General features: G+C 35.7%; 1 protein-coding gene across 1 annotated transcript in view; it reads right to left on the bottom strand.

Moving 5' to 3' along the window:
- Positions 1–26,782, bottom strand: part of CFTR (CF transmembrane conductance regulator) — a 241,327-nt gene that overhangs the window by 145,033 nt on the left and 69,512 nt on the right. The window contains exons 8-11 of the mRNA XM_036246835.1: positions 25,636–25,882; positions 23,254–23,346; positions 18,230–18,409; positions 16,465–16,656 (exon numbers count right to left, since the gene is read on the bottom strand). Of these exons, the coding sequence (XP_036102728.1) occupies positions 16,465–16,656; positions 18,230–18,409; positions 23,254–23,346; positions 25,636–25,882 (712 nt within the window). The remainder of the gene's footprint in view (positions 1–16,464; positions 16,657–18,229; positions 18,410–23,253; positions 23,347–25,635; positions 25,883–26,782) is intronic.

Raw genomic sequence — 26,782 nt, 5'->3', positions numbered from 1 at the left:
ATGACAGTGGTCTGTAAGGCACACAATACACAATACCTTACCCCCCAAATAGGCAAGGGATATGAAGTCAAAATGGCTAGAAAACATGAAAATATGTATACCCTCAGCATCAATCAGGGAATACAAATTAGAAAAATAGAGAAACATGGTTTTTTATAAATTAGAATGGTAAAAATTAAAGTCTCTGTAAAAATCAAGAGCTTACAGAAATGTGAGTCAATGGGGACTGTAATAAATGGCTGAGGATAGTGTAAATTGGTATAACTACTTTAAGGTGCAATTTAGTAGTATCTAGTAAAATTAGAAATATATATATATCCTAACACACCACAATTCAACAGACAGATATCTACACCAGAGAAACACTTGCATATGTACAAGGAGAAATATTCAAAGATTTTTATTGCTATAATATCAGAACAATCTAAATGTTCATTAGTAGTGAAATGAGTAAATAAAATGTGACATTTGAGTACAATACAGCAGTTTTTAAAAATCAAATAAATTTCTACATATAAGTAGCATAGCTAGACCTCAAAAAGGTAATAGAAGCAAAGAAAGTAAGTTGAAGAATGACATGTACAAAGGATACCATTTATGTAAATTTTAAAGCCATGCAAACAAAACTGTTAAATATTGTTTATGGATAAGTATATATACATATAAGTATAAGTTATTTCAAATGAATTGGAAAAGTACATATCACATTCATAATAGTGATTGCCTGAAACAGGTTTTTGTGGAAGAATGATGGTGAGAAGGATTTGTCTAGACCCCTAACAATGCAGTTAAGAACACAGGATGTTGTCATATAAATGTTTTCTATCTAAAATAAATATTAGTGAACCCTGGCTGGTTTGGCTCAGCGGCTGGATCATTGGCCTGTGGACCAGAGAGTTCTGGGTTCAGTTCCTGCTAGGGGCACATACCAAAAAAATAAAATAGATACTAGTGAGACCGATCACTTTTAAAAAGCATGAAAATAAAACATTCCTGTACCTGAAAAGATTTGATATTCTGAGCCAATGTTTTTGGCCTCTTTTCTAGACTGAAACCACTTATTTTAAAAAATGTGCAAATTTAGATAATTTAACAAGTATCTCAGAAATTATAATTAATAGGAAGCTATTGGATTTGAAATGAAACAAAATAGTGGAGGTAGATTAAAGAGAATTGTGGTAAGTGTATTATTTTAAGATCAATGTGTAAGTAATACTATATTCTGTTGCTAATTTGAGCACTTGTTCTGATCACCTAGTTTATTGTACATTTGCAGACTTCTTTTTTTTATTAGTGTTTGGCTTTTTCTATTTGCTTTAACATAAAACACTTTGTTTTGTATACACTGTTAAACATTTATCTTTGCTTATTACTAAGAGCACTTAAATCTAGTAATATAGTTATCTTAAGGGTGTTGGTTTTCGGCCTTCACAGCAGATTTTTGCTTCTGTGAAAATTAGAATCTAAAAAAAAATTATCCCACTTGGTGCTAGCATGTGTTTTAAAAGGAGCCTAAAAGCAAGAGCTGCAATACCCTGGCCAGCTTGCTCAGTGGTTAGAGCATTGGCCAGTGGGCTCAATTCCCAGTCAAGGGCAGGTATCTGGGTTGCAGGTTCCTCTCTGGTTGGGGTCCTGCAGGAGGCAGCCAATTGATGTGTGTGTCCCTCTCTCACATCAATGTTTCTCCTTCTCTCTCCCTCCATCCCTCCCTTTTACTCCCTCCTTTTCACTAATCAATGGAAAAACAGTTTTTTGTGCACATATCTTACATTTCCTTGGTTGAACTTATTCCCAAGTATTTGATTTTTCGATGCTATTATAAATCAAATTATTTTCTTAATTTTCTTTTTATATTATTCATTACTGGTATATAGACATAATCTTAATTTTTATGTTAACTTAGTTATCTTGTAACTTTGCTGTCCATATAGCATTATTATTCACAGTAACCAAAAGGTGGAAACTATTCAAGTGTCCATCAACAAAAGAGTGGATAAACATACAATGGAATGTTATTTATCTATTTTAAAAAATGATGTCTTAACACATGGACAAACCTTGAAAATGTGCTAAGTGAAATAAGCCAGTTATAAAAGGACAAATATTTTATTATTCCACTTACATGGAATATCTAGAATAGGCAAATTCATTGAGAAAGAAAGTAGATTAGAAGGTACCATGGGGTATAGGGAAGGAAAAATAGAGAATTGTTGCTTAATGTGTATAGAATTTCTATTTGGGATTATCAAAATTTTGGAAATAGTGGTAATGGCTGCATAACATTGTGAATATACTTATTACTGAATTGTACATTTAAAAGTGGCTGAAATGTCAAGTTTTATGTTACATATATTTTACCACAATAAAAATTGTTTTTAAAAAATGCTGTACCTAGTTTTATTCAGAATAATTAGGACAAAGCCCAGGATTCTGCATTTTAACCTGTGATTATTATGCCTACTCAAATAGAAACTTGTTCTTTGACTGATTTCCTTTACAATATGCTGATCAGAAAGGCAAATGTCAACTTCAAAGGATTCTGTGCATACAATTCATTAGGTTTACCTGAGACTGTAAAGCACTGAGACTGTAAAGCACTTGAAAATACTTAGATAAAGAATACCAAAAAAGGTCAAAGTAGTGTTACAATAAGTATGTAATAAAGATTAACTTTTACTTCATTAGTAAGAATTATATAATATATCCATGTGATATATGCACTTTTCATACAAGTGTTTATCATTTTACTTTTTTAAATGCACTTAACTTCATCACTCTAATATATTCAACTAAGCCAGACAAACCAGGAGTTGTTAAAGAACTTCTAGTATAAAGCTCATTAACTCAGACTTGAACATACAACAGAGGAATGATATAAGGTGTTAGTATATTGGGAAGAAAAGGGGGGAGGGGGGACTTTAAAGAACTTTAGAGTGTTATGTTTAATAGTCCGGTGTGATTTTGCAATATTTGCTGAGTACATTTGAACTTCCTGTGACTTTGTAGATAGGTAAATGCCATAAATTTTGTTTTATGGCTACCTTATCACTCTTTAAAACAACCTTAACAATATAGCTGCTTGTGGTAAGGGAGGAGGGAGAAAAGCTTGGGTTGGGACAACATGAACTTTAGAGTTAATGCTATTAAATAAAGCATGCCTTTAACAGTGAATCATTAGAGAGTTAATGCCATTGTTATTAATGTTTAATAATTACTAAACACTTGAATTGTGCTTTATGCACAAGGAAATGGGCAAGAAGAAGAGAAGAGAAGTGTTGGGGGAACAGAGGGAAGAAGAGGGGAGAAGGGAGGAAGGAAAGGAGAGAAGTGAGAAAGCCTAGAGAGTACTGTAGAGAGAAAAAATGAATTAACCATTTTTGCACATAGCTGTTGTAAATGTGGATGTGTTATCTTAAAAGATCTCTGTACCTCAGTATGATATATATCCATGGAGGTTAATTTCTACAGCAGGAAAGATACATGAATGAATCCATAAATTAAAAATTGGAGTTCTCTTTTATTAAGAAATATAATTTGTTGACCTAAGTCACACTTGATTACAAATAACTGTATATAGAAATATTGGCTAATGATTAATCCTTGCTAGAAAGCATATAAGTGAGAACTTATTGTCAACTTGGAAAATAAAGGTCTTCCTTCACTGAGCTTTGGTACTGACCAAATTTATAGCAGAAAACTTAAATTTCAATATTTTATAGCTACAAAAGTACAAAAAGCACTATTACAATAAATATTACACTTTTTGACACCTATATTAAAGTATTATTTAATATTCATGTATATACACACATATATATAGTTTTATGTATTAACTTGTGAGAATATATGCAATTCTGTTGAAAACCTATGACTGTTTAGTGTCTATTTATGTATGTGTATAAGTCTGTATTTATATTTTAAAACTAATAACCTGAGCATTTTTAAAGAAATAACTATATCCCACTTCCGTGTCTCTGGGACTACCCCCTTCCTCAGACTGTTATGTTCATTATATTCCACAAATCCACAGAACTTATATACATGTATACATGAACAGTGGACATGGACAACAAACTGGGGAATGGGGAGGGAGGGAGGGGGAGGGGGGAATCAGTGGGGGGAAAAGGAGAATCATGTGTAACAAAAATTAACTAATAAATAAATAAATAAAATTTAAAAAAAAAGAAATAACTGTAAAATTCAGTAATTTAAGGTGTCTTTGGTTAAATGTTCCCAAGGAAGTAAAGTCAAAAAAGAAACTTGAAACAAATAAACAATCTCATTTATCTTATTCTGGCTTTACATTAGACTTGTTCAACTAGATTTCTGGACTCCAGATTTCAAATTCTCTGAAATAACCCTTATAAATCTATTATTATTATTATTATTATTATTATTATTAATCCTCACCCAAAGACACTTCCCTATTTATCTTCAGATAGAGTGGGAGGGAGGGAGAGAGAGAGAGAGAGAAACATTGATGTGAGAGAGACACATGAGATTGGCTGCCTCCCCCAGGGGATGAACCGCAACCGAGGTATGTGCCCTTGAGCAAAATCAAACCTGCAGCTCTTTGGTCCACTGGCCAATGCTCTAACCACTGAGTCAAACCTGTCATAGCATAAATCTAGTTTTTAAAAGCATACCAGATTATTTTGATTCATATGGTCTAAGAATTTGCATATAAGAAGCTACTAATTCCTTAGCTATCTCTGCTGAATCTACCAACTCAAAATGCACTCCCCATGTGGACTTTATACCATTCTGTTGTAACAGAGTCTTGATAACTGTTGGCACGTCAATGGGAGAGATTTACTCAGGCTGATCAGCTGCGCCCACTGACCACCAACCTCTGACACCTTGGATGATCAGCTGTGCAGGGGCCCACCACACAGAGCAAGACTTACTTCAGCAGGGCTCTGGTACCCCAAGTCCATTCCTTGAGTGTGTCACTTGTAGAGGTGGTTGGGTGGTAGTGCTTCAATATGGTATGAAGCTGTCCACTGGGTGTGCTGGCTCTGGAACAAGGTCAGCCTCTGCCTGTGTTCTACCTGGGGCCACCAGGCATAAACTACAAAGTGATCTGCAGATGGCTGCGTCTTGTGCTGAGCTTGGAGGTGACCAGACAAAGCCAAGCTGTGAACCAAGGCTGGCTGCTTCTAGTGCCAGGCCTGGAGCCACTTAGTGAGAGTAATGGGGCTTGCTGAGGCCAGATGCTGCTTTTTGAGAGCATTTAGGAAATGCTGAAACAGGAGCCAAGATAGGCCATTCCTATGGTAAAGCCACTGGGAACAGTTTGGGTGGGCCTGAAAGCTGGATGTTTGAGGGCCTCAGGGAATCACCAGGGCAGGGCAAACAGTCTGAGCCAGGTTGCTGGACTCCCAGATAAGGTGGCCTTCTGCCTGCACTGTCGGGGAAGGGCTCACCAAAGGAACAAAGGCCTCTGAGAGCACATCTGTCCAGGAGAAAGCTGCCCCTCCAGTTCTTGCCCCGATGCCAAACAACTCAGTTCTTCCCCCTATGTCTCTGGTGCCTTTCAAGTTGCCTGCCCTCTGTGCTGGAGCTCAGAGGGAGTGGATCCCAGTTTGTGCATGGACCCTTTAAAAGGAGCTGCCTGGCCCTGGCCGGTATGGCTCAGCGGTTAGAGCGTCGGCCTGTGGTCCGGAGAGACCCGGGTTCAGTTCCCGCTAAGGGCGTGTACCTCGGTTGCACTTTGTCCCCGGCCCTGGTTGGTCGTGCGGGTGGCAGCCACTCGATGTGTCCCTTCATGTCGATGTTTCTCTCTCTCTCTCCCTTCCTCTCTCTCCCTCCCACTCTATCTGTACAAAAAATGGAAAAATGTCCTCGGGTGAGGATAAAAAAAAAAAAAAAAAAGGAGCTGCCTGGGACTCCAGAAGCCTCAGCCTCCCTCAGCCTCAGTTCTCACTGGTTTTACAGCCTGAAGTTATGGGGACTTCTCTTCCTGGCCCTGGAACCCTAAGCTTGCAGCCTGGTGTTTGACAGGGACCCCTCACTCCTCAGGGAGGACGTTCACAGCCAAGGTGTCCTCCTTTTATCTGCGGCACGTGGGTGTGAGACCAGCCCTACCATGCCTCCATCCCTCCTACCAGTCTCTGTGTGGCTGCTTCTTTAATGTTGTAGTTGTAGGACTTCCATTCAGCTGGATTACAGGTGGTTCTAAAGGATGCCGTGAGACAGGTGATCTCAAACAAGTCTCAAACTTTCACCTCTTATTCTTTAAGATGTGAAGAATTTAATAAACTTCTAAACACAAAGTCTCCATTATCCCCCTCCAGTTTGCATATTACACTAGTGCTGTATAAAAACTGGATTTTACCAGTTACATGAAACATGAAAGTGCATCTTTGGCTATTTTTTCTGCATCTTTGGATATTTTTTTATTGACGGCAAGTGGGGAGACGGAAACCATGATCTGACAGTCATCTCCCCATTTAGTTCTCACCATATGCCTCCTCCTTTCCAGACCCCAGCCTGCTGTATTGCCTCGAGTTCCCACGAAAGTGCTATGTTGTCTCTTGGCTCCAGGCTCATTTTATTCTCCATCTCAGCCTCATGGACTGTAGCTCTTTGAATATACAATGTTCTCTCTTGGCTCCAGGTCTTCTATATTCTGTTCTCTTTCCGGAATGTTGCCCCTATTCTTCACTCAAATGATTCTTACTCATTCATCATCTCTTACCTTAGATGTCACTTCCTCCAGGAATACCTTGTCTGACCTTTAAGTCCATATTAAATGTCACTTCAATGTACTCAAATAAGGATTCTATATTGACCAATTTCATAGAACATACCAAATTGTACTGGTTTTTACTTGTTCATCTCCACTAGAATAAAAGCTCCTTGAGGACAGAGATTTTGTCTTGTTTATTAATAATTCCCAAGTTTGGCAAAGCCCTTAGTTCAATGTTTACACTCATAAATATGTATTAAATAAATATATTTAAATACCTTTTAGCCAAAAATATCTGTAAGTCAAAAGTTCACTGCAGACAGGGACCCTCGTTATACTTGCAGACAGCATACAGAGTGCTTAACACAGTACTGTGTCCATAGTAAGAACTTAACAAATATTTGTTAAAATCAAATTTTTAATTTATTAACTTTGAGGGTAACTAAACCTCCTAAATAAAAATTAAGTATTGTAGACTTGGTTTTGCAAAATATGAATGATAATACAATTGCCATGTCAAGAGCTATTTTGTTTCGAGAACATTTACACTCCGAAATTTTAGGCAGGGGGAAAAGTTTCCCTTCTTGGAAAGGTCTTTATGAACATTACTAAGTTCTAAGGTTCTATTAAAATACAAATGTAAAATCTTCTCTTGATCTTATTTAGTCATCATTAAAAAATGGAACACTCCAAGAGTGTAAGGCCCAGAATCCTAGTTCTTCCAAAGGGATGAAACACTAGGCATATATATAATGACACGGTATGCCTTTTACCTTTGGAAAACAACTATTTTTTTTTACATGAAGGCGTGGCTTAAATATATTAATTTTGTTATCTTTTCATGAAACAGCTGGATCTAGTTGTAATTAAATTTGTATACTACTGTTCTGTTGACTTGCCTAAACTTACTAAGAGAGAGAGTCTTAGGGCAATTTTGGTTTTAGAGATATAAGAATTCTCATTTGTTAAGCTAATAATTAGTTCCATAATTGTAATTTTAATTCCTAAAACCTAGTTCATACTTTGAAAATTTAGCACATATTCCTTTTGACTGCAAACTCTAGGCAAGGATGTAACCAGATAACTAGAAGGTGAGAATTCAATGTACCAATGGTGCAGAGTGCTTAGTGCAGCAGTGCTGATGTGCTCTCTCAATAGATGTTAGCTACTATTTATTTTTTACCTTCCAAGGTTCAAATGAAGTGAAATAACAGTTCTGTTCAGGAAACACCAAGCTATTTCTGTTTGGTTCCAGTTCAATAGTCTTATAAAAAAAGTGTACTTGCTTCATATTACAGTAAATAAATGGCAATGCTTTCAAACTTAATTATCAATCAGTAGCAAATTACTGGCAGTTCAAGGTGCAGTCACTTAGTGTGGTTTATTCTGATTAAGGGGACAAAGTTCAATGTGTTTCAAATATCTGTTTTAGATGTCCACTGTCGTGGCTATCATTGAATGCAAATGTTGATTCCTATGGCACCGTTTTATTTACTGATCTCCCAACTGAGCATTCCTGAATTCTCCTACAATGATAGAATGACCATCTGAAGGTGAAAAACTATGTTCAATGCAGGTTAGTTTTGACCATATCTGGAAATCCAGAGGTAAAAATTTAATTTAATTAGTCTTTTCATATCTGTATGATGAAACTTATTTTCCAGAAGAGTCGTGAACTCATTTCTTTGCTTACTTCCCTCCCAAGTTTTCATACTTCTTGCCAGTATCCCTCCCAAGTTTTTTTTTTTTTTTCCTTTTAGTAACTTCTTGCCAACTTCCCTCCCAATTTTTTCTTCTGGTGTCTTAAATATGAAAACTGCCAAGCAGTGGTGAAATAAACAGCATACAAATTTTAGTTCTTCAACTTACACAGTAAATGGTTTTATTACAATGACTATGTAATGACTGTCATACAAATACTTCATGCAACCATTTTGTGGTTACAAAAGGATCCCAACAACTTTGTGGAAAACAATGAAATATTCTAAGCCCCTGACCTCTTCTCACAATCCCCCCATCTCACTGTGCAATATTATAAAAGCTAATTACTTCTCCAAACCCAGGTACTTTCACAAGAAACTGACTGGCTGAATAAAGACAGTCCAATTACTCATTATCCAAACATTGACCTGCCTAGAATTTTCTTTCTGTCAGCTGTGGGGCTGTGGATGAGGAATCAGTGAAGTGCAAAAGAGGTAGTATTCTGGGAATAAAAAAGGCAAGAGAACAGTGAAGTCTGTCACTCTTTCAATAAGAAAGTATAATTATCATCTCCTTAAGAGATAAGTAAGTTAACGAAGGTCTAATTATACTGATTTCTCTTTTGAAACTAGCAAAGTCTCCAGTGCTAGTTACAAAAACTACAAATGTTCTAAGGATAGTTTGGGTATGTGGAAAGGAAAAAAAGAGAAAGAGAGAATAAGTTCATGGGCACAGGGGTACAAAATGGCATTTAAAAACTAATTATCAATTTGCCTGGGAATCCATTCTACTTAGTCTAGATCCAAACAAGGAGATATAAGCAAGACATGGAGATGTTCCTAGAACAAGAGGGCTGAAGGTGAAGAATCGGCATATGACGTGCTCACTCATGTTTGCACATTGCAAGTTATTCTGTCAGCACAGAACTTTCTCCAGGCTCTTTCCTGTGATGAAGTCTTTGAGCTATCCCACTGAGTAAATAGCTTTCAACAAACTAAAATCAGAAAACTATTTGAAATATGTTGTGAGTGCTTTTCCTCTCCAAATTTACACCTACTTGCCTACTCCTATGACACCAAGCATCATTACATACGCAAGTGCTTTGTAGATATTAGGGCTGAACAAAAACACAAAACTGAGGAAGAAAATATTCTGTTCTCATCTCCAGTTCCAAGTATAGATGTGGTACATTAAGAAACAGATCAACTTTGGCAGTCAAAATAAAAACATTGAGTCATGAATACTTGTATTGGTGATGGGGCCACACAGAATGCGAGGGATTCTTCTACTGGCAACAGCTGTAGGTATTTTGTGTTCCTGTGCTCAGAACTTCTCCACATTTAAAAAATAAAACTTTCATTTTGGAAGGTTCTCACTGGCCTTTTTCACTTGTTTAACAATTACAACAATAAAAATACAAAAATTGGAAACTGAAAATCACTGAAACTAGAGGAAACTTGATTCTGATTGTTAACATAGTTGAGCACTTTTGATTACTTTTATTTGTCACTCCCCGCAATAACATGCATCATGTGATTGTCTCCTCAAACTCCTAGACCGTGAGGCTCAGAAAAGAACATTTTCTGAGCAAAATTCTTGCAACTGACATGCCTACTTCAAAATATTTCTGAAACAGTCATAGGATAAGAATTTACCCTTCTGCGTATCAATGTGCTAGTTGAAGTATGCCAAAATAAAATTTTTAGAATGGCTGTTCTCAAGGAATTTACCATGTAGTTTGATAAGATAACAACATATAGGAAACATTCAGAAAAGAGAAGAGAACAGCATTGTACTCTTTGTACTCACTACATTTGCCAGTTTAAAGTATAGGAATTTTAGGAACTGCTGAGTGTTTTTGCCTATCATAAGATGCTGAAAAGATCTAAATCAGTTGCCAAAGTCAGCAGGCCAGAAAACAGCAGGAGCTCAAGGATAGTTAGAAATAAAAAACTAAGTGTTTTATCTGATATTTTGCAAAATGGAGGTCATCACCAGTATTAATTTTTTATTAAAGCCCATTAGGGGTGTTCTCCACTGGCACTTTGTTAGTTTGACCTGTGCTCCTTCTGCCCTGATGCAATATCTCATTTTTAGGTAGTTAAGATCCATATCCTTCTTTCCTAAACCCATAGCATTTCTACCTATTCCTCTTTCCAATTCCTGTTATGGAAGGAATCCTTAATCTTACACTCATTTCTCTTCTCTTTCAATCTCTTCAGGAAAAAAACTAACTCTTCCCTGAAGGTCCGTTTTTCCTGGTCCCTTTCCTATAAATACAAATATTAATACATAGATATTACTTTCCTTATATTCCTAAATTTTCTCTTCTTGTCCATCATGACCATTATCTGGATTAGTAAAATAGCTTTCTCTTAGTGTCCCTCCTTCTAGTCAGAGTAGCAAATAGTACTACTATTTCTAATAATAATACCTTCCATGTGCCAGAAACATACAGAAAACCCTACAAAGTAGGTAATATTATCCGCATATTGCAGAGGATAAAACTCAGTATTCAGCAAGGGTAAGTAACTTTCTTTAGTAAACCAGCTTGGTCAGATTTCAAAATCTGTGTTCTTTCTGCTATCCCACAATGCTTCAAATCATGCCCACTTTAATTCTGCATCTCATATCATGACCAAAGTGATATATCTAAAATGCAAAGCTGATTGCTTCATTCCCCTAATTAAATCTCTCTAAGATCAAATCCCTGAGGACTGGTATAAAAGGTTCCCAAGACAGAGCCCTCCGGGTTCATTCTTCCCCACTCACTGTCCCTACTTATACTCTGCTTCTATCAAGAGACTTGTGGTTCCCTGCATTAAACAAGTGGTTTTATGTCTTGTTTTTCTGCTCACACATTTTCCTCTGTCCAGAATACCTTTTCCATTCGTACTCATCCTTCAATGTGTCAATTTTTGCAGAAAGCTTCACTGAATTGTCCAGGCACGTTAAAAGCCCTCATCCAAGCTTTCATGGTGCCCTAAAAGTATCTCTTTCCCAACACTTGCTATATTATATTGAAATGGTTTCTTTATGTATGTTTTCCTCCAACCAGCCTGTAAGTTCTTTGAGGAAAGGGATCATAAAGTTTTGATTTTGTACCCACCTTGCTCCCACCAGTGAACAGTGTTGGGCATATGGTAATCACATAAGTACTGTTTTGAGATCTGAAAGGAACATATAAACTGGAATTACCTATCAACCCCATTGCCATTCTCGAATAAGGAACCAAAGCTTACATTCCAAAACTTCAGGGTCTCATGCCATCTGCTTTCTTTCACAGAATACCCCAATTTTGGTTGATTGGATTACCAGCTACCATATTTATTGATGACCATTTTTATAACTTTCTCTTATAACTACCGTTTTCAACATCAAAATTCCTATTGATGATTTTTTTTGCTTCATGGCTCTCCTTCTTAATTACACTCACCTGTACCTTGTTTCCACAAGAGTCACTCACTAACAAGAACTAATATGTTTATCTTACATCATGCTTTCTAGAAGTATTCTCCACCTCAAAAGATAGTAGAACAGACTAATGGTTGCCAGAGGAGAGTGGGGTTAGGAGACTGAGTGAAAAAGGTGAAGGGATTAAGAAGTACAAATAGCAGTTATAAAATAGTCATAAGAATGTAAAGTACAGCATAGGGAATGTAGTAAATAACATAATAACTAAATATAGTGCCAGGTGAGTACTGGAAATATTGGGGGAACACTTTAAAGTATGTGATTGTCTAATCACTTTGCTGTATATCTGAAACTAATACAAAATAATATTGAATGTAAACTATAATTAAAAAATAAAATTAATATAATCATACAAAAAGGTAATGGAAACAAGCTAGTAGCTACTAAATGGCTAATTTTCACCAGATGCTTTGTTAGGTACCTTATATTTATTTCATTTTCTTTGCTCAATAATCCAGTGACCATTTACTCCTCAATCTCCCACTCCTTCCCATCAACTTAACTTTCTCCCTACTGGCAGCTTTAATGTTCTTAATTAAAAATACCTATGAGACCATAATTTTCACCCTTGTCACCACTGGGATTCCAGAGTGAATTATTCCATTGTGGGGCATTGGCCTTATGCTTTCTCTGGAGGTTATTCCTTACATTAGGCAAACCCAGATCAAGTCCCATGCTTTCTCCTTCTACAACTAAACTCCTCTTTCTTTTTCTATCAGGTTACATTCTTCATTGATATGTCTCTTTCTCCTACTGGTCTATGAACTTCTGAAGTATACTTATCTTGTTCTATTTATAGTTCCATAAAATACAGCCAGCCTGTTTTCAAAAGAAAGATATTGTCTTATTCTAGTTTCAAAGTTTATTTAGGCACAAAAGATACCATATAGTGTATGGTACTATTTATGTGAAAAATCCAGAATAGAGAAATTTTAGAGACTAAAGGTTGCTTAAGACTGGGTGGAGGAGATATGAAGAAATAAAAATTGCTTGCAAACGGGGTTCCTTTTAAAGGATTTAAAAATGTGGTGATATACACAAAAATGAACTCAAAATGGATAAAAGACTTAAATGTGACCCGTGAATCCATAAAAATTCTAGAAAAAAATGTAGGCAACAAAATTTCGGACATTATACTCAGCAGAATTTTCACTGATACATCACCTAAGGCAACAGAAACAAAGGAAAAAATGAACACATGGGACTACATCAAACTAAAAAGCTTCTGCACAGCAAAAGAAACAATCATCAAAATGAAAAGGCAACCCACTGTATGGGAGAACATCATTGCCAATGATACATCAGATAAGAGGTTAATTTCCAATATATAGAGAGTGCTCATACAACTCCACAAAAGGAAGACAAAGAACCCAATTAAAAAATGGGCAGAGGAACTAAATAGACACCTCTCCAAACAGGACATACAAATGGCTAAGAGACATATGAAGAAATTTTCAACATCACTAATCATGAGAGAGATGCAAATTAAAACAACAATGAGGTATCACCTCACATCTGTCAGAATGGCCGCCATCAACAAATCATCAAACAACAAGTGTTGGCGAGGGTGTGGAGAAAAGGGGACCCTAGTACACTGCTGGTGGGAATACAGACTGGTGCAGCCACTATGGAAAACGATATGATGTTACCTCAAAAAATTAAAAATTGAACTGCCATTTGACCCAGTGATCCCACTTTAGGAATAAACCCTAAGAAGCCTGAAACACCAGTCAGAAAGAATATATGTACCTCCATGTTTGTAGCAGCACTATTTAAATAGCTAAGATTTGGAAACAGCCCAAGTGTCCATCAGTAGATGAATGGATAAAAAAGCAGTGGTACATATACACAATGAAGTACTACGCAGCTGTAAGAAAGAAAGATCTCTTATCCTTTGAGACTACATGAAGGTACCTGGAAATTATCATTCTAAGTGAAACAAGCCAAATAGAGAAAGACAAGTATCATATGATCTCACTTATTTGTGGAATATAATGAACATAACAGTCTGAGGAATGGGGTAGTCCCAGAGACATGGAAGTGGGGTACAGACTGACAATTTCCAGAAGAGAGTGTGGTGGGGGAGAGATAAACGACAGAACTTATATGCATTTATGCATGAACAATGGACATGGACAACAAAGTTGGGGACAGGGCAGGGAGGGAGGGTGAGGGGAGAATCAGTGGGGGAAAACGAAGAAACATCTGTAACAAAAATTAATTAATAAAAAAAAAAGAAATAAAAATAAAAAAAGAATATATGCAAACTTATGTTCAATGCAGTATTATTTACCATAGCTAAGATCTGGAAATAGCCCAAGTGCCCAACAACAGAAGAGTGGATAAAAATGCTGTGGCATACTTACAGGATGAAATACAAAGCAGCTGTAAAAAAGGATTTCTTACCCTTTGTGACAGCATGGGTGGACCTGGAGTATATTGTGCTGAGTAAAATAAGCCAGTCAGAGAAAGACAAATACCACATGATCTCATCTATAAGTAGAATCTAATGAACATAATAAACTGATGAACAAAATAAATCCCAAGGCAGACTGACATATCTCAGTGACTGGGGATGGGAGGGAGACAGGAGGAGGGAGATTAATTAAAGAATTTATATACATATATGCATAACCAATGGACACAGACAATAGTGGGGTAAAGGCCTGGGGTGAGGGAGGGGCTGGAAGGAGGGGAGTAAAGGGAGGGGGAAATTGGGGGACATCTGTAATAATGTCAACAATAATAAACAGAAATAAAATGTGGTAATGGCTGTAAAACCCTGTGAATATAGTAAAAAACACTGAATTATACACTTTAAAAATAATTTTAAGGGGCTATGAAATCAGAACAAAATCAATATGTTCTTCTCCATATCCTCTTTCTTTCATTATTTGAACCGTTTTATGGAGATATATTTTACATACCATATAATCATTCATTAAAACACAGGTCATTATACTATGAATCCTTTAGAAAATGGCCCATGTTTTCATCAACTTGGCATTCCCAAGACCAAGCACAGTATTCAGAATTTAGTATATTCTCATTCCACAAATGACAGACCTCTAGCTCTAAATTTATTACCAGTAATATAACTACACCATATTTGGGTTAAATATATGTTTATTTGGGAGAATTAAACCACCATGGTAATATTATATCTATGAGAAAGGTATATTCAGAGCAAACTATAAGCCTAACAGAAACTTCCAACACCTTTCCACTAATAAATAAATCCCATTATTTATCTTGCAAGGCACTACCACTCCTACATCCCAATCCCCTCCTAGACAAATTTCTGTGTTCTCTAGAAACACTCAGATTTTTTATAATAAATCTACTGAGTATTCTAACCTCCAGGTTGTGAAATACTATTCCTGGAAAAAGGCTTTTGAGGAATGCAAAATATCTTCTTCAAAGTAAATCCAATACTTTTTCAGGATAGCTTTTATTTTCATTATGTTTTCAGGATGTAGGAAAAATAAGAGAATAGAACTTTCAAAACTATTGAATGAGTCATTATGTACATAGGGAGCCACTGGTAGAAGCATGTAGCCCTCTTTCATAAAAATGGCAGTTTCTACCTGTTCCACAATTAGCCATGTTCTATTTTCCATGCACTGTATTTTATTTTATTACCACAGAAATTTTTTTCATTAAAGATGACTTAAAGGAATTCACTATTGCCAAATGCCATCTATCATTCTGAAAACCTTATAATGATATATTCCCTGCAATTATTTAAATCATTAATTATTAAAGCCTCCATCATATAATTTATGTATCAAACATCACAAGATCCACATACTGACTTCACTTGAAATATTTTATGTATTTTTAAATAATTAGCCCTTTCCCAAATATTGTTATGAAATGAGTCAACAGCATCATCTTAATTTAGCTTCTGTTTCAGAGAATTATAGTCACTAGAGATTATATAGCTATGAGTTGAAGGCCAAACAATAAGATAAAAATCACAATATTATCTCTTACTCTCTACTGGCAGGGCAATGCTCATTTCTTTGGACTATGGGGTTGTTAAAATTATTAAAATTCTCTTATATAATTTTGAAATATCTTTGAACAATGTATGCCATGTTGCCGGTTGGTGTGGCTCAGTAGATTGAGCGTTGTCCCATGGACTGAGAGTTTGATTCCTGGTCAGGGCACATGCCCAGATTGCTGGCTCAATCCCTGGTAGAGGGCATGCAGGAGGCAGTCAACTGATGTTTCTCTCACTTATAAATGTTTCTATCTCTCTAAAGCAATAAAAACAAATTAAAAAATGCAAGCTATGTAAATGTCCATTGAGAACATTTTATCACTAATGAATAAACAAAATTCTCATCATTTCATAGTTTTTATTGTAACTAAACAAGTCCATTTTTAAAATAAAGTATACCTTCTTTATGCTTTCATAAGTTTCTTACAACGTTGATATATTTTCTTAATTGATTTACTCAAGGATGTTTCTCTATGGTGATAAATCTATCAATATATGTAGATTCACTGATTAAATAGGAAGCTAAATATATAATTTAGGTAGTTTGAAGGACTCATATGCATAATCAGAAGAATTGCATGTAATTACTTACCTCTTCTAGTTGGCATGCTTTGATGACACTCCTATATCTATACTCATCATAGGAAACACCAAAGATAATGTTTTCTTTAATGGTGCCAGGCATGATCCATGAAAACTGAGAACAGAATGAAATTCTTCCACTGTGCTTAATTTTACCCTCAGAAGGCTCCAGTTCTCCCATAATCATCATTAGAAGTGAAGTCTATAAAGGAAACCATTGTTATTAATTTTAAAAATTTGATCAAATCACTCCTGGATGTTCTTGCCTCTAAATGTCATCCTAAGTAAAGGTATCTATTTTTATTTTATAGGATTCTATATTAATCCATTCAATTCAGAATTTATTAAGCCCTTCCTCTTTGGGGTACACTGCTAGTGAACTAAAAAATACAAGACCAAAGATATAACAAAAACTTATTATTATAAATATAACCATTAGGAAAAAAATAAAAATCTTCCCAACCTCTAAAACTTGGGATGCCCTTGGCCTCACACCTTGGACACTTTTTCTTCTTATCAATCAACATTCTATCCTTTGGAATCTCATCCAGCACCATGTCTTTACACTGCCAGCACCCATTTCTTTGAAACCAGTATATAACATATCCAAATAACATCTCTGTTTGAATATCAAGTAGGTGTTTTAAACTTAACATTCCAAAATCAATCTGTACCCAAAACCTGTTTCTCCCATAATATTATCAGTAAATGGAAGCTTCACCCTTCCGGTTACTCAGCCCAAAACCTTGGATTCATCTTCGAATCTTCCATTTTTCTCATATGTCACATTCAATCTACCTAATTCTGTTGTATCTTCCTTGGAAGCATGTCCTGAATCTGACTACTACTTTAATTACTACCAGGATTAAGCCAACATTGTCTCTTGCCTAGATTAGCAAAATAGCCTTTTAACTCACCCCCTTGCTTCTGCCCTTGTTCCCCTATAATCTATTCTCACAGTGGCCCTATCAAAATGCATTTGCATTTCTCTTATTATGATGAATAAAGTGCAATATCTTTTCATATATTAAAGACCACTTCTATTTTCATTTTTGGTGCATTATCTGTTCACACTGCAAATTTTTCTAATGGATTGTCTGTATGTCTTTTTATTTTATTTTAGGATCACTATATTTATTTAGAGAAAGATTATTCCTTTGTGTGATATAAATTGCACATATTTACTTTAGTATGACATTTTTAAAAAAATAAGTTTTTATTGATTTTCTAGAGAGAGATAGAAACATCCATGTGAGAGAGAAATATTGAAGGGCTGCCCCCTGCACCGCACCCCCACTGGAGATTGAACCCACAACCCGGGCATGTGCCCAAATCAGGAATCAAACCAGGACCTCTCAATCCATGGGAGGAAACTCAATCCACCAAGCCACACAGGCCAGGCTAGTTGTAACATTTTTACTTTTCTTCTTCATGCACAAATGGTTTGCTTTATTTGTTCGTTTTTTAAAAATGTGGTTAAGGCCCAGCCAGTGTGACTCAGTGGTTGAGCATCAACCCATGCACCAAGAGGTCACCGGTTTGATTCCCGGTCAGGGCACATGCCCAGGTTGTGGGCCAAATCCCCGGTACAGGAGGCAGCCAATCAGTGTTCTCTCTCATTGATATTTCTGTCTTTCCCCGTCCCTTCCTCTCTTTCTAAAATCAATAAAGAAAAAATATTCTCCAAAATACCTTTTACACTACAGACAAACCAGAAAAAGAAAAAAGAAATGCATGCCAAATTAAGTTCTTAATGATAAGGAATAACAAGCTACCTTGCCTGCTCCAGTAGATCCAGCAACCGCCAACAACTGTCCTCTTTCTATCTTGAAATTGATATCTTTCAGGACAGGAGTACCGAGAAGTGAGAAGTTACTGAAGAAGACGTTATCACCATTGCAAATGTTTCTATCATCTTTGGTTTGTTTTGTACTCTCAAATAATTCCCCAAATCCCTGTTTAAAAAAAATAAAAAATTTTAAAAGTAGGCTTTCCAGATATTTTCAATAGCTATTTATTTCATGTGATGAGTTTAAAAAGCACATGGGCCATGATCCATACATTATAGCACATAATTATACAGCCCATGATTTCTAGAGTACATGATCCAAAACATTTGAAAATTATAATTATAGCATTTAATAAAAACAATTTTAACTTCTTATACTGTTGTTGGACATCAAATTAAATTCAATATACCTATTTATCTATATAAACATTTATATTTACACCTTCTCCCTTAGACTGGGTACATAAACAGTATTTTTTAATCCTCAGTATAAAAATAACATATGCAGAAAGATTTGATAATCCTATTCTTTCAAAGCTGAGGACTGTGATTCAGACAGGTTAAGTGACAAAAGTCACATAATAGGCCAGAGTGGATTAAAAACCCAAATCCAACTTTCGCTTTATCATGTTGGTAATACCTTCCTCTGAAAAGCTCAAATCATTTCTTTAAGTAGTTATTATTAAACATAAAAATGACAGTATTGTCAGATGATTTGAATAAATTCTATTTACCCAAGAAGGCAAGAATGTCTGACTTAGCTTAGAATAGATATTAGAAATGATACGGCATTGTAATTAACTACATACTTGATTGCTTAATTTTAATAACTTAATAAACAAATACACATTAACTATGCATTTTCAAATATAAAGATACACTTTTTCTGAGATAAAGTCAACTGATTGGCTTGATAATGTAAACTGACTTCATAAATTCATTTATCTTCCATAAATTGAATACACTGAAAGTAAAGCTCCCAAATTTTGACAAAAATCCATTTATCATACATACAATGAACAGGAATTACATCTTTTGCCACCACTTTAACTTATGTTGAAAAATTTATGTCAACTTAAAAAGGTGTCAGAGGTACAGTTTTTCAAAATTCTTTCAAATTTGAAGACTGCTGCTTTGAGTCCTTATGTTATAGACAGCTAATGGACCCCTCAGTCATCAGATAACTAAAAGCAAAGCTTTTAAGAACTAGGCAATTAAAAGTGTTCAAAAATGAGCCCTGACTGGTGTGGCTCAGTTGGCTGGGTATTGTCCTACGCACCAAAAGATTGCTGGTTTGATTCCTGGTAAGGGGCATGGACAAGGCAGCCAATTGATGTTTCTCTCTCACAGATGTTTCCCTCTCTCTCTCTCTCTCCCCCTTCTCTCTCAATTAAAAAAAAAAAGTGTTAAAAAATGAGACAAAGCTTTGTTATTTCCTTATTCATTTATTTATCAAATAGATTAAACTTATTGAGCATCACCTCTGTATTAAAGACCACTTCAAGAATCCCACATGGGAGAATAACATGAATTAATATTAATATTGCAATGTGCTTAGTGCTACAACTGAAAAATCATACTGAGTCCTATGGAAGTACATTAGAAAGAGCAACCAACTCAGCCTGGAGTTTGACCTAGTAAATGATCTATACACTAGGCTATAAAGAAATAAGTGGGATTTCACAAGACCAAGAAATAGTATATGTATTCTAGTAAGATGGATGCACAATGATTTACGCTTAAAAGAATAAACTATGTTTCAGGAATGATGAGTGGCTAGGTCAGATATATACGGCAAGATGACAAAGGTTGTGCTTGGTGAGGTGGGCAGTACCAGCTGCTAAGAAGAGTGTATGCCATGCTTAGAAGAAGGACTTTTATCCAGTAAGATAGACTTGGACCAATGGCAGGTTACTGTTCATAATAATTCTGATTTCTGATTACAGAAGATATTAATTTCAGGAAATTTGGAAAACAGAGAAAAACAGAAAGAAGAAAAAAGAAATTACCTTTAGCACTACCACTGAGAAAACAACTTGTTTAATATTTCAACTAATATTCGTTCACTCTTACAAATAATATAAATGTATAATAATTATATATATGGAATCTAATGAACAAAATAAACTGATGAATAAAAGAGAACCAGAAGCATGAAAATATGGAACACACTGATGAATTTCGGGGGGGAGGGGGGAGTAGGAAGAGATTAACCAAAGAAGTTATATGCATACATGTTTACCCATAGACACAGACGATAGGGTGGTGAAGGCCTGGTGTTGGGTAGGAATCAGGTAGAGAGAGGCAAGGGAGTGAGGAAAGGGATAGATATCTGTAATATTCTCAACAATAAAGATTTTTAAAACTTATATATAAAGTTGTGGCCTGCTTTTCTGATTTATAATAAATGATAAATATTTTCATATACCATTAAACATTCTTTTCAATATATTTTAGTTTCAGGATAGTATCCAAGAATATGGATAAACTATATACAGGTACTTTACTACAAATATAGAGCACATTCTTTTTCTTAGTATAAATTTGACAAGTGGAATGTCCAAAGAGAAGGGTTATAAAATTCCAAGTCTTTTAAAAAGTAGTTCAAAATTTTCCTCCATCAATATATGACAGTGCTAGTTTTTCAGGAACCCTTATCAACACTTTTTTGTTTTGTTTTGTCCTTTTTTATAGTTTTATAGGTGAAAATGGAACCTCACTATTAGATCTTAGCCTTATTTATTTTGTCCCTAGTAAGGCTGAACATTTTCCATGTTTATGAGTCTTCTATAGCTGTGAGTAGAATGGTTATGATATTCTTTGTATCTATCTCAGTTTTTGTTTCATCTTCTCAACTAGCTGATATGTCTTTATAACATTCCAAGCTTCAGTCTCCTGAGTCATTGAGGGTATTAGATGAGGTAATATATATATTTATTATATATTTATTTTATATATATACATATATATAAATTACTTTGTATACAGTAAAGCAATAGTCACTCTTAAAAAATAAGAGGCAGTATGGTGAGAGGAAAAGGTCTCTGCAGTTAGAGCAACCTAGGCTGATCTTTTAGCTCTACCCTATCTAGTTGTATAACCTTGTTATAGTAACGTATACTCTCTAAGTCTCAGCTTCTAACACATAAATAGAAATTTTACCTATTCACAGGTTTGGAACGAGGGAAGACACATATACAACTCATCAGGGATTTGAGTCCTGGGTAACTGAATTGATGGTGATGTCATCAAAGGAGATAAAGAATATACTGGAAACGTAGGGAGTGATAAATGTGAAGTGCTTGATGAGTGTGTAGGAAATTTGGAAAAAAATGGGGCCAGAGATTTTCATTTGAGAGTCATTAGCACCTTGTCACCAATTAAGCCTGGGTAAGGTCACCCACAAAGAGCATGAAATGCTAGAAGGAGACTTAGGTGGAGACTCAATAGCCCATCACTGTTGAAATGGCAGACAGGGAAAAATAGAAGTCATGGTCTGAGGATAAAATAATGTGAAAAGTAAGGACAGACAGGAGTCAGTGGTTCAGTGAAAGGGTTGTAGATGATGACATTTGGGTCCAAACTCCAGCTTCAGCTCTTGCCAGTTGTGGCAGCTAAGCCAGGTTCCTTAACGTGTCAAAGCCTCCATTTCCTTATCAGTGAATTGGAAATATTAGTATTACTCAGGTCATAGGAATAGTATGAGAATTAAATGAGCCTCGCTGGTGTGGCTCAGTGGTTAAGCATCAACCCATGCACCAAGAGGTCGCCGGTTTGATTCCCGGTTGGGTCACATGCCCGGGTTGTGGACCAGATCCCTGGTGAGGGGCATGCAGGAGGCAGCCAATCAATGTTCTCTGTCATTAATGTTTCTATCTCTCTCTCCTTTTCTCTCTCTCTAAAATCAATAAAGAAAAAAAAATTTTTTTTTAAAAGAGAGAATTAAATGAGACAACCTATATAAAATACTTATTTTAGTGACTGGCACATCAGGGTTCAAGCAAATTACTTATTCTATTAGGTAGAAGGAGCGTAAAATGAAGGACTTTTGCACCAGAGTAGAAAAACAACTGTCTGAAAATAGTTGTGAAAATGTCAGATTTACTTTACCTAGAAGGGCATTAGAAATTCCTAACAACAAAAATGTAAAATCAATCTGACCCACACACTTTTCCACAAACAATTTTTAGTCAGATAAAAAATTTTTCTCTTACCTATACCTTAAAGCATGAAGTAAAGTGAAGCCCTGGTGATCAAGTTACTTATATAAATAAAACAAATTTAAGATATTGTGTAATGTGTAGAAATAGGATATCATTTCATAACTCCTATCTTTACTCAGATATCAGTGATAATAAAATAGGCACTCAACAAGATTTCTTAATAATGATACTGCTTTCCTTAGGGGCTAAAAATCTTTGATATACTTTCTAACTTTGAGAAATATGAGGATTTTTTTAATAGTAAATTAAAGTAAGTAAAAATCATAGAAAACCATATATTGGTAGATCTCTCATATATCTTTATGTTGACTGGAGTATGTAAAGCACTTGGACTGGAACTTGAGATCACATAAGGTAGCATTTACTGAGGAATTATGTGCACGGTATTCTGCTGAACACTTGACAGAAGTCTGCAAGGTAAATATTAATATTCCCATTTTACAGGTGGAGAACCAGAGGCTCCACAAAGTTCAATAACTTAATCTAGAGTAGGAGAGTAAACGGCAGAACCAGGATTCAAAGCCAGCTCTACCCAGATCCAAAACCAATGAGCTTTGTAATACTTCCTAATATGTCCTGTGAAACAAGTTATATGACTTAGAAAAAAGTAAAGAAGCTTCTATACTGTACTTAATATTCCTGGGCCTTTACTTCTTAATCTATAAAAGGAGTGGAGTGGTTCACATTCCAGTTCTAACATCATTCTCAGTGTCCATTAGTATGAAAGACACATTCACAGAGAAAATACTTTAGTATTTAAGCAAACTATTTTGCAAAAAATTCTGACCTCCTCCCAGAAAGCTGTTACATTCTCCATCACTACTTCTGTAGTTGTTAAGTTATATTCCAGTGTCTTATACTCTTGCTTTTGTAAGAAATCCTGTTCATAAAAACAGAACAAAAACATTGTTAAGTTATATTCTAATGTCTTATATTCTTGCTTTTGTAAGATCTCCTGTTTAGAAAAAGGGAAAAAACATATTGTAGAACCAGAATAGAACTCTCATTAGACATCTACTTCACACTCTAATAGTGCTTTCTCTTGCATTTAGATTTTATGAATTATGATAGAATTATTTTCTAATAAAATAATTTTATAACAATTTTTATCATATTAGAAATATACTCTTTAAACATGTGATATTACATAAAATTTTTACACATTAGATTTTAACATACCACTGATTCCTCCTTATAACCATACTGAAGAATCTATAAAACACCCCTGTATTAGTCACCAATTTGCCTCAATTATGACAAAGAGAAAACTAATACCTTTACCTTTATAGCACCCTCCCTTATTAGAGGCTTCATTAGCCATCACTTCTCTGGATTAAGTGAAGGTGTGAAGAGCTGATACAATTGATTTTAAGGCATCTAAGCTTGACTCTAAAAGGGCTCTATTAGAAACTCCCATTCACAGTGTTCTGACTGAACGTGAGAGCACAAAGAAGAATTAAGTCCATGTATCCTGAAGTCTTCACTGTAGGAGGTGACAAAACAAGCCTGGTCCTTGTCTCACTTTTCCCCTTTCTTCTCTACTTTTCTGTCTCTAGCTACCTCTATTTTTATTTCTCTCTTTTTCTCCAGTTTTTTTTTCCAAGATCTGTTCGTCTGTCTCTCTCTTCCTGTTCAGTGGCCCTCTCTATCTCTGTGACACTTTAGTTTTCTTATTTCTGGTCTGTATGTCTGTTTTCATTCTCTCTCTCTCTCTCTCTCTCTCTCTCTCTCTTTCACACACACACACACACACACACACTTGTGATGGGTTAAGAGAAGTCAGATTAGTCCAAGACCTGCTATGGTTTTGAGTAACACTCATCAATTTTCCTAAATTGTAGATCTCAAACACATGTTTGTAGAATTAAGGAAGACAGCTGGGTAGAGGTCGTGATGGACTTAAGAGGGCAGGCCTTCTCTGATGGAGGAGCTGCCATAGCTGTAAGGGAAGAGGACCCCATTTACTATAGATTCCAATCCTTCAAAAGAGGCTGAAGATACAATTTACTGCATATGTGACATCACTTAATTTTTAAATACTGGCAACTAATTCAAACGTGTGGGTTTTTGTTTTTGTTTTAATGTGAATGTCAAATAAAACAGGTCTAGGGGCCAAAATTAGGTCCATGGGCCACTATTTGCAAACTGGCCTAAATTCAATAATGGCAAAACCACTTAAAAGTGGCTCACCTTTCACCATCATTTTTATTTATGTCACAGTGATTTATTTTCTGGGTTAAAAATTTAAATAGTATTTTAAAAGTATAAGAAAATATTTACATCTGCGTATTAATTTTAAAAATTACTCCCAGTCAGTGTGGCCCAGTGGTTGAGCATCAACTCATGCACCAAGGGGTCGCAGATCTGATTAGCAATCAGAGCACATGCCCAGGTTGTGGGCCCGATCCCCAGTGGGGGGCATGCAGGAGGCGGCCAATCAATGTTTCTTTAATGTTTCTATCTCTCTCTCCCTTTGCTTTCCTCTCTCTCTCTAGAGTCAATAAAAAATAGATCTCTTTATTTATTTATTTATTTATTTATTTATTTATTTATTTATTTATTTTTTGGTATGTGCCCCTAGTGGGAACCAAACCCAGGACCCTCTGGTCTGCAGGCCAATGCTCCAAACACAGAGCCAGATCAGCCAGGGCAAAAAAACATTTCTTTTTAAATTATTACCACATACAAGTTCATAGTGGTGATTCAATTAGCTTTATATAAATTGAGTCTCATCACTTGATGACTTCAGAACTTCTCTTCAGAGCTACCAGTAATTAATGTGATGTAAAATATTCTCATCCATCATATTGTCCGGGGAAACACTCGGAAAAGTTGAAGGTGAATACCCTAACATGAGCTGCCACCATCTTTGTGCACATTTGACAAGTTCATTAGAATGGTCTATTGATAACTTGAATAAAATTCTCCAGAATACAGAAACAACGTTTTCCACAATTTGTTTGACTTAAGAGAATCTCACAGCTTTCACTTTATTTCATTACACTTTCATTGCTAGGGCTTGTTAGACCACATATAGATATCAAGAGAGAAAATCCTGAGCATCAGACAGGCCCAAGATTGAGAATTCATCTCTAGACAGTTTGCCTACTAGTAAAGTTCTAAACTGTTCTAAAATCATTACATACAATGCCCACTTATGGTACATTACCTGTATTTTGTTTATTGCTCCAAGAGAGTCATACCATGTTTGTACAGCCCAGGGGAATTGCCGAGTGACTGCCATGCGCAGAACGATGCAAAATGAGATGGTCGTGAATATTTTTCGAAGGATGATTCCTTTGTTCAATGCATAAGGAAGCACAGATAAAAATACCACAAAGAACCCTGAGAAGAAGAAGGCTGAACTATTGAAGTATCTCACATAGGATGCCTTCCGGGTCAGTTTCAGTTCTTTTCTATGAAAGAAAATAATAAGATTTGGGATGTTTATTCACTTTTCAAATATGAGGCATCTTGGATTGTAAAATCTGAACACAGGCTCTCAAGTCTTTGTGACCTTGGGCATGGTATTTAACTTCTCTGGGACTCAGTTACCTTATCTGAAAGAGGAATAGAAATGAATGTACCAGCGTCTTGTCCATAATACCTGTAAATATTGTGTTTAAGCTATAATTAATAAACTCTATTCTTACGTTATTTTTACATCTTTATCACTTCATTATTAATTAGTAAACTTCATGAGCCTTTCATAATTTTTTGTTTGTTGGTTGGTGTTTAAAGTGATTAAGTGTAGAAAGGAGGGCAATGTTACAAGATTTATAAAGAAAAAGGCAATTCTGTGATTCCCTAGTGGCTTCTTAGCACTTTAGAAATCCTAACTTGGCTTCGGGGAACACTGAAAAGAACATATAAGCCACAGAGGAGTGTCTACTTCCTCGTTGTCTCTTTCATTTTAGTATCATTATTTGTAATCATATTATACTTCTGATCCTCTAGTCTTAACTGCAAATATGAGCCATTTATTTATTTTTATTTATTTATTTTTTAACACACATAAGAGGTTTAAATGCTCCAACAGGCAGAAAACACGAAGTGCAGAGGCCCCGTGAGAACCGAAACAGAGGACAATACTGCCTTCAACCTCTGTCCCGTTCTTCCAGGACAATAAAAACTTGAGTTACTTGTGATCCTTCTGTTCAGGTCTTGTAAGGGAGAGCAGTGGTGACACGGACAGTAGGGGTCCTGGTGGGAGGGAGCAACAAGTGTGCAAGCATTTGGGTGCTACTTGTACACACTTGTATAACTCAGAAAGGTTCTCATTCTTAAGTGGCAGAATTCAGAGGAAATCTTTTCTT

The sequence above is a fragment of the Molossus molossus genome, unplaced genomic scaffold (genome assembly GCF_014108415.1).
Source record: "Molossus molossus isolate mMolMol1 unplaced genomic scaffold, mMolMol1.p scaffold_m16_p_7, whole genome shotgun sequence".
NCBI lineage: Eukaryota > Metazoa > Chordata > Mammalia > Chiroptera > Molossidae > Molossus > Molossus molossus.
This window is presented reverse-complemented; position numbering and strand designations above follow the sequence as displayed.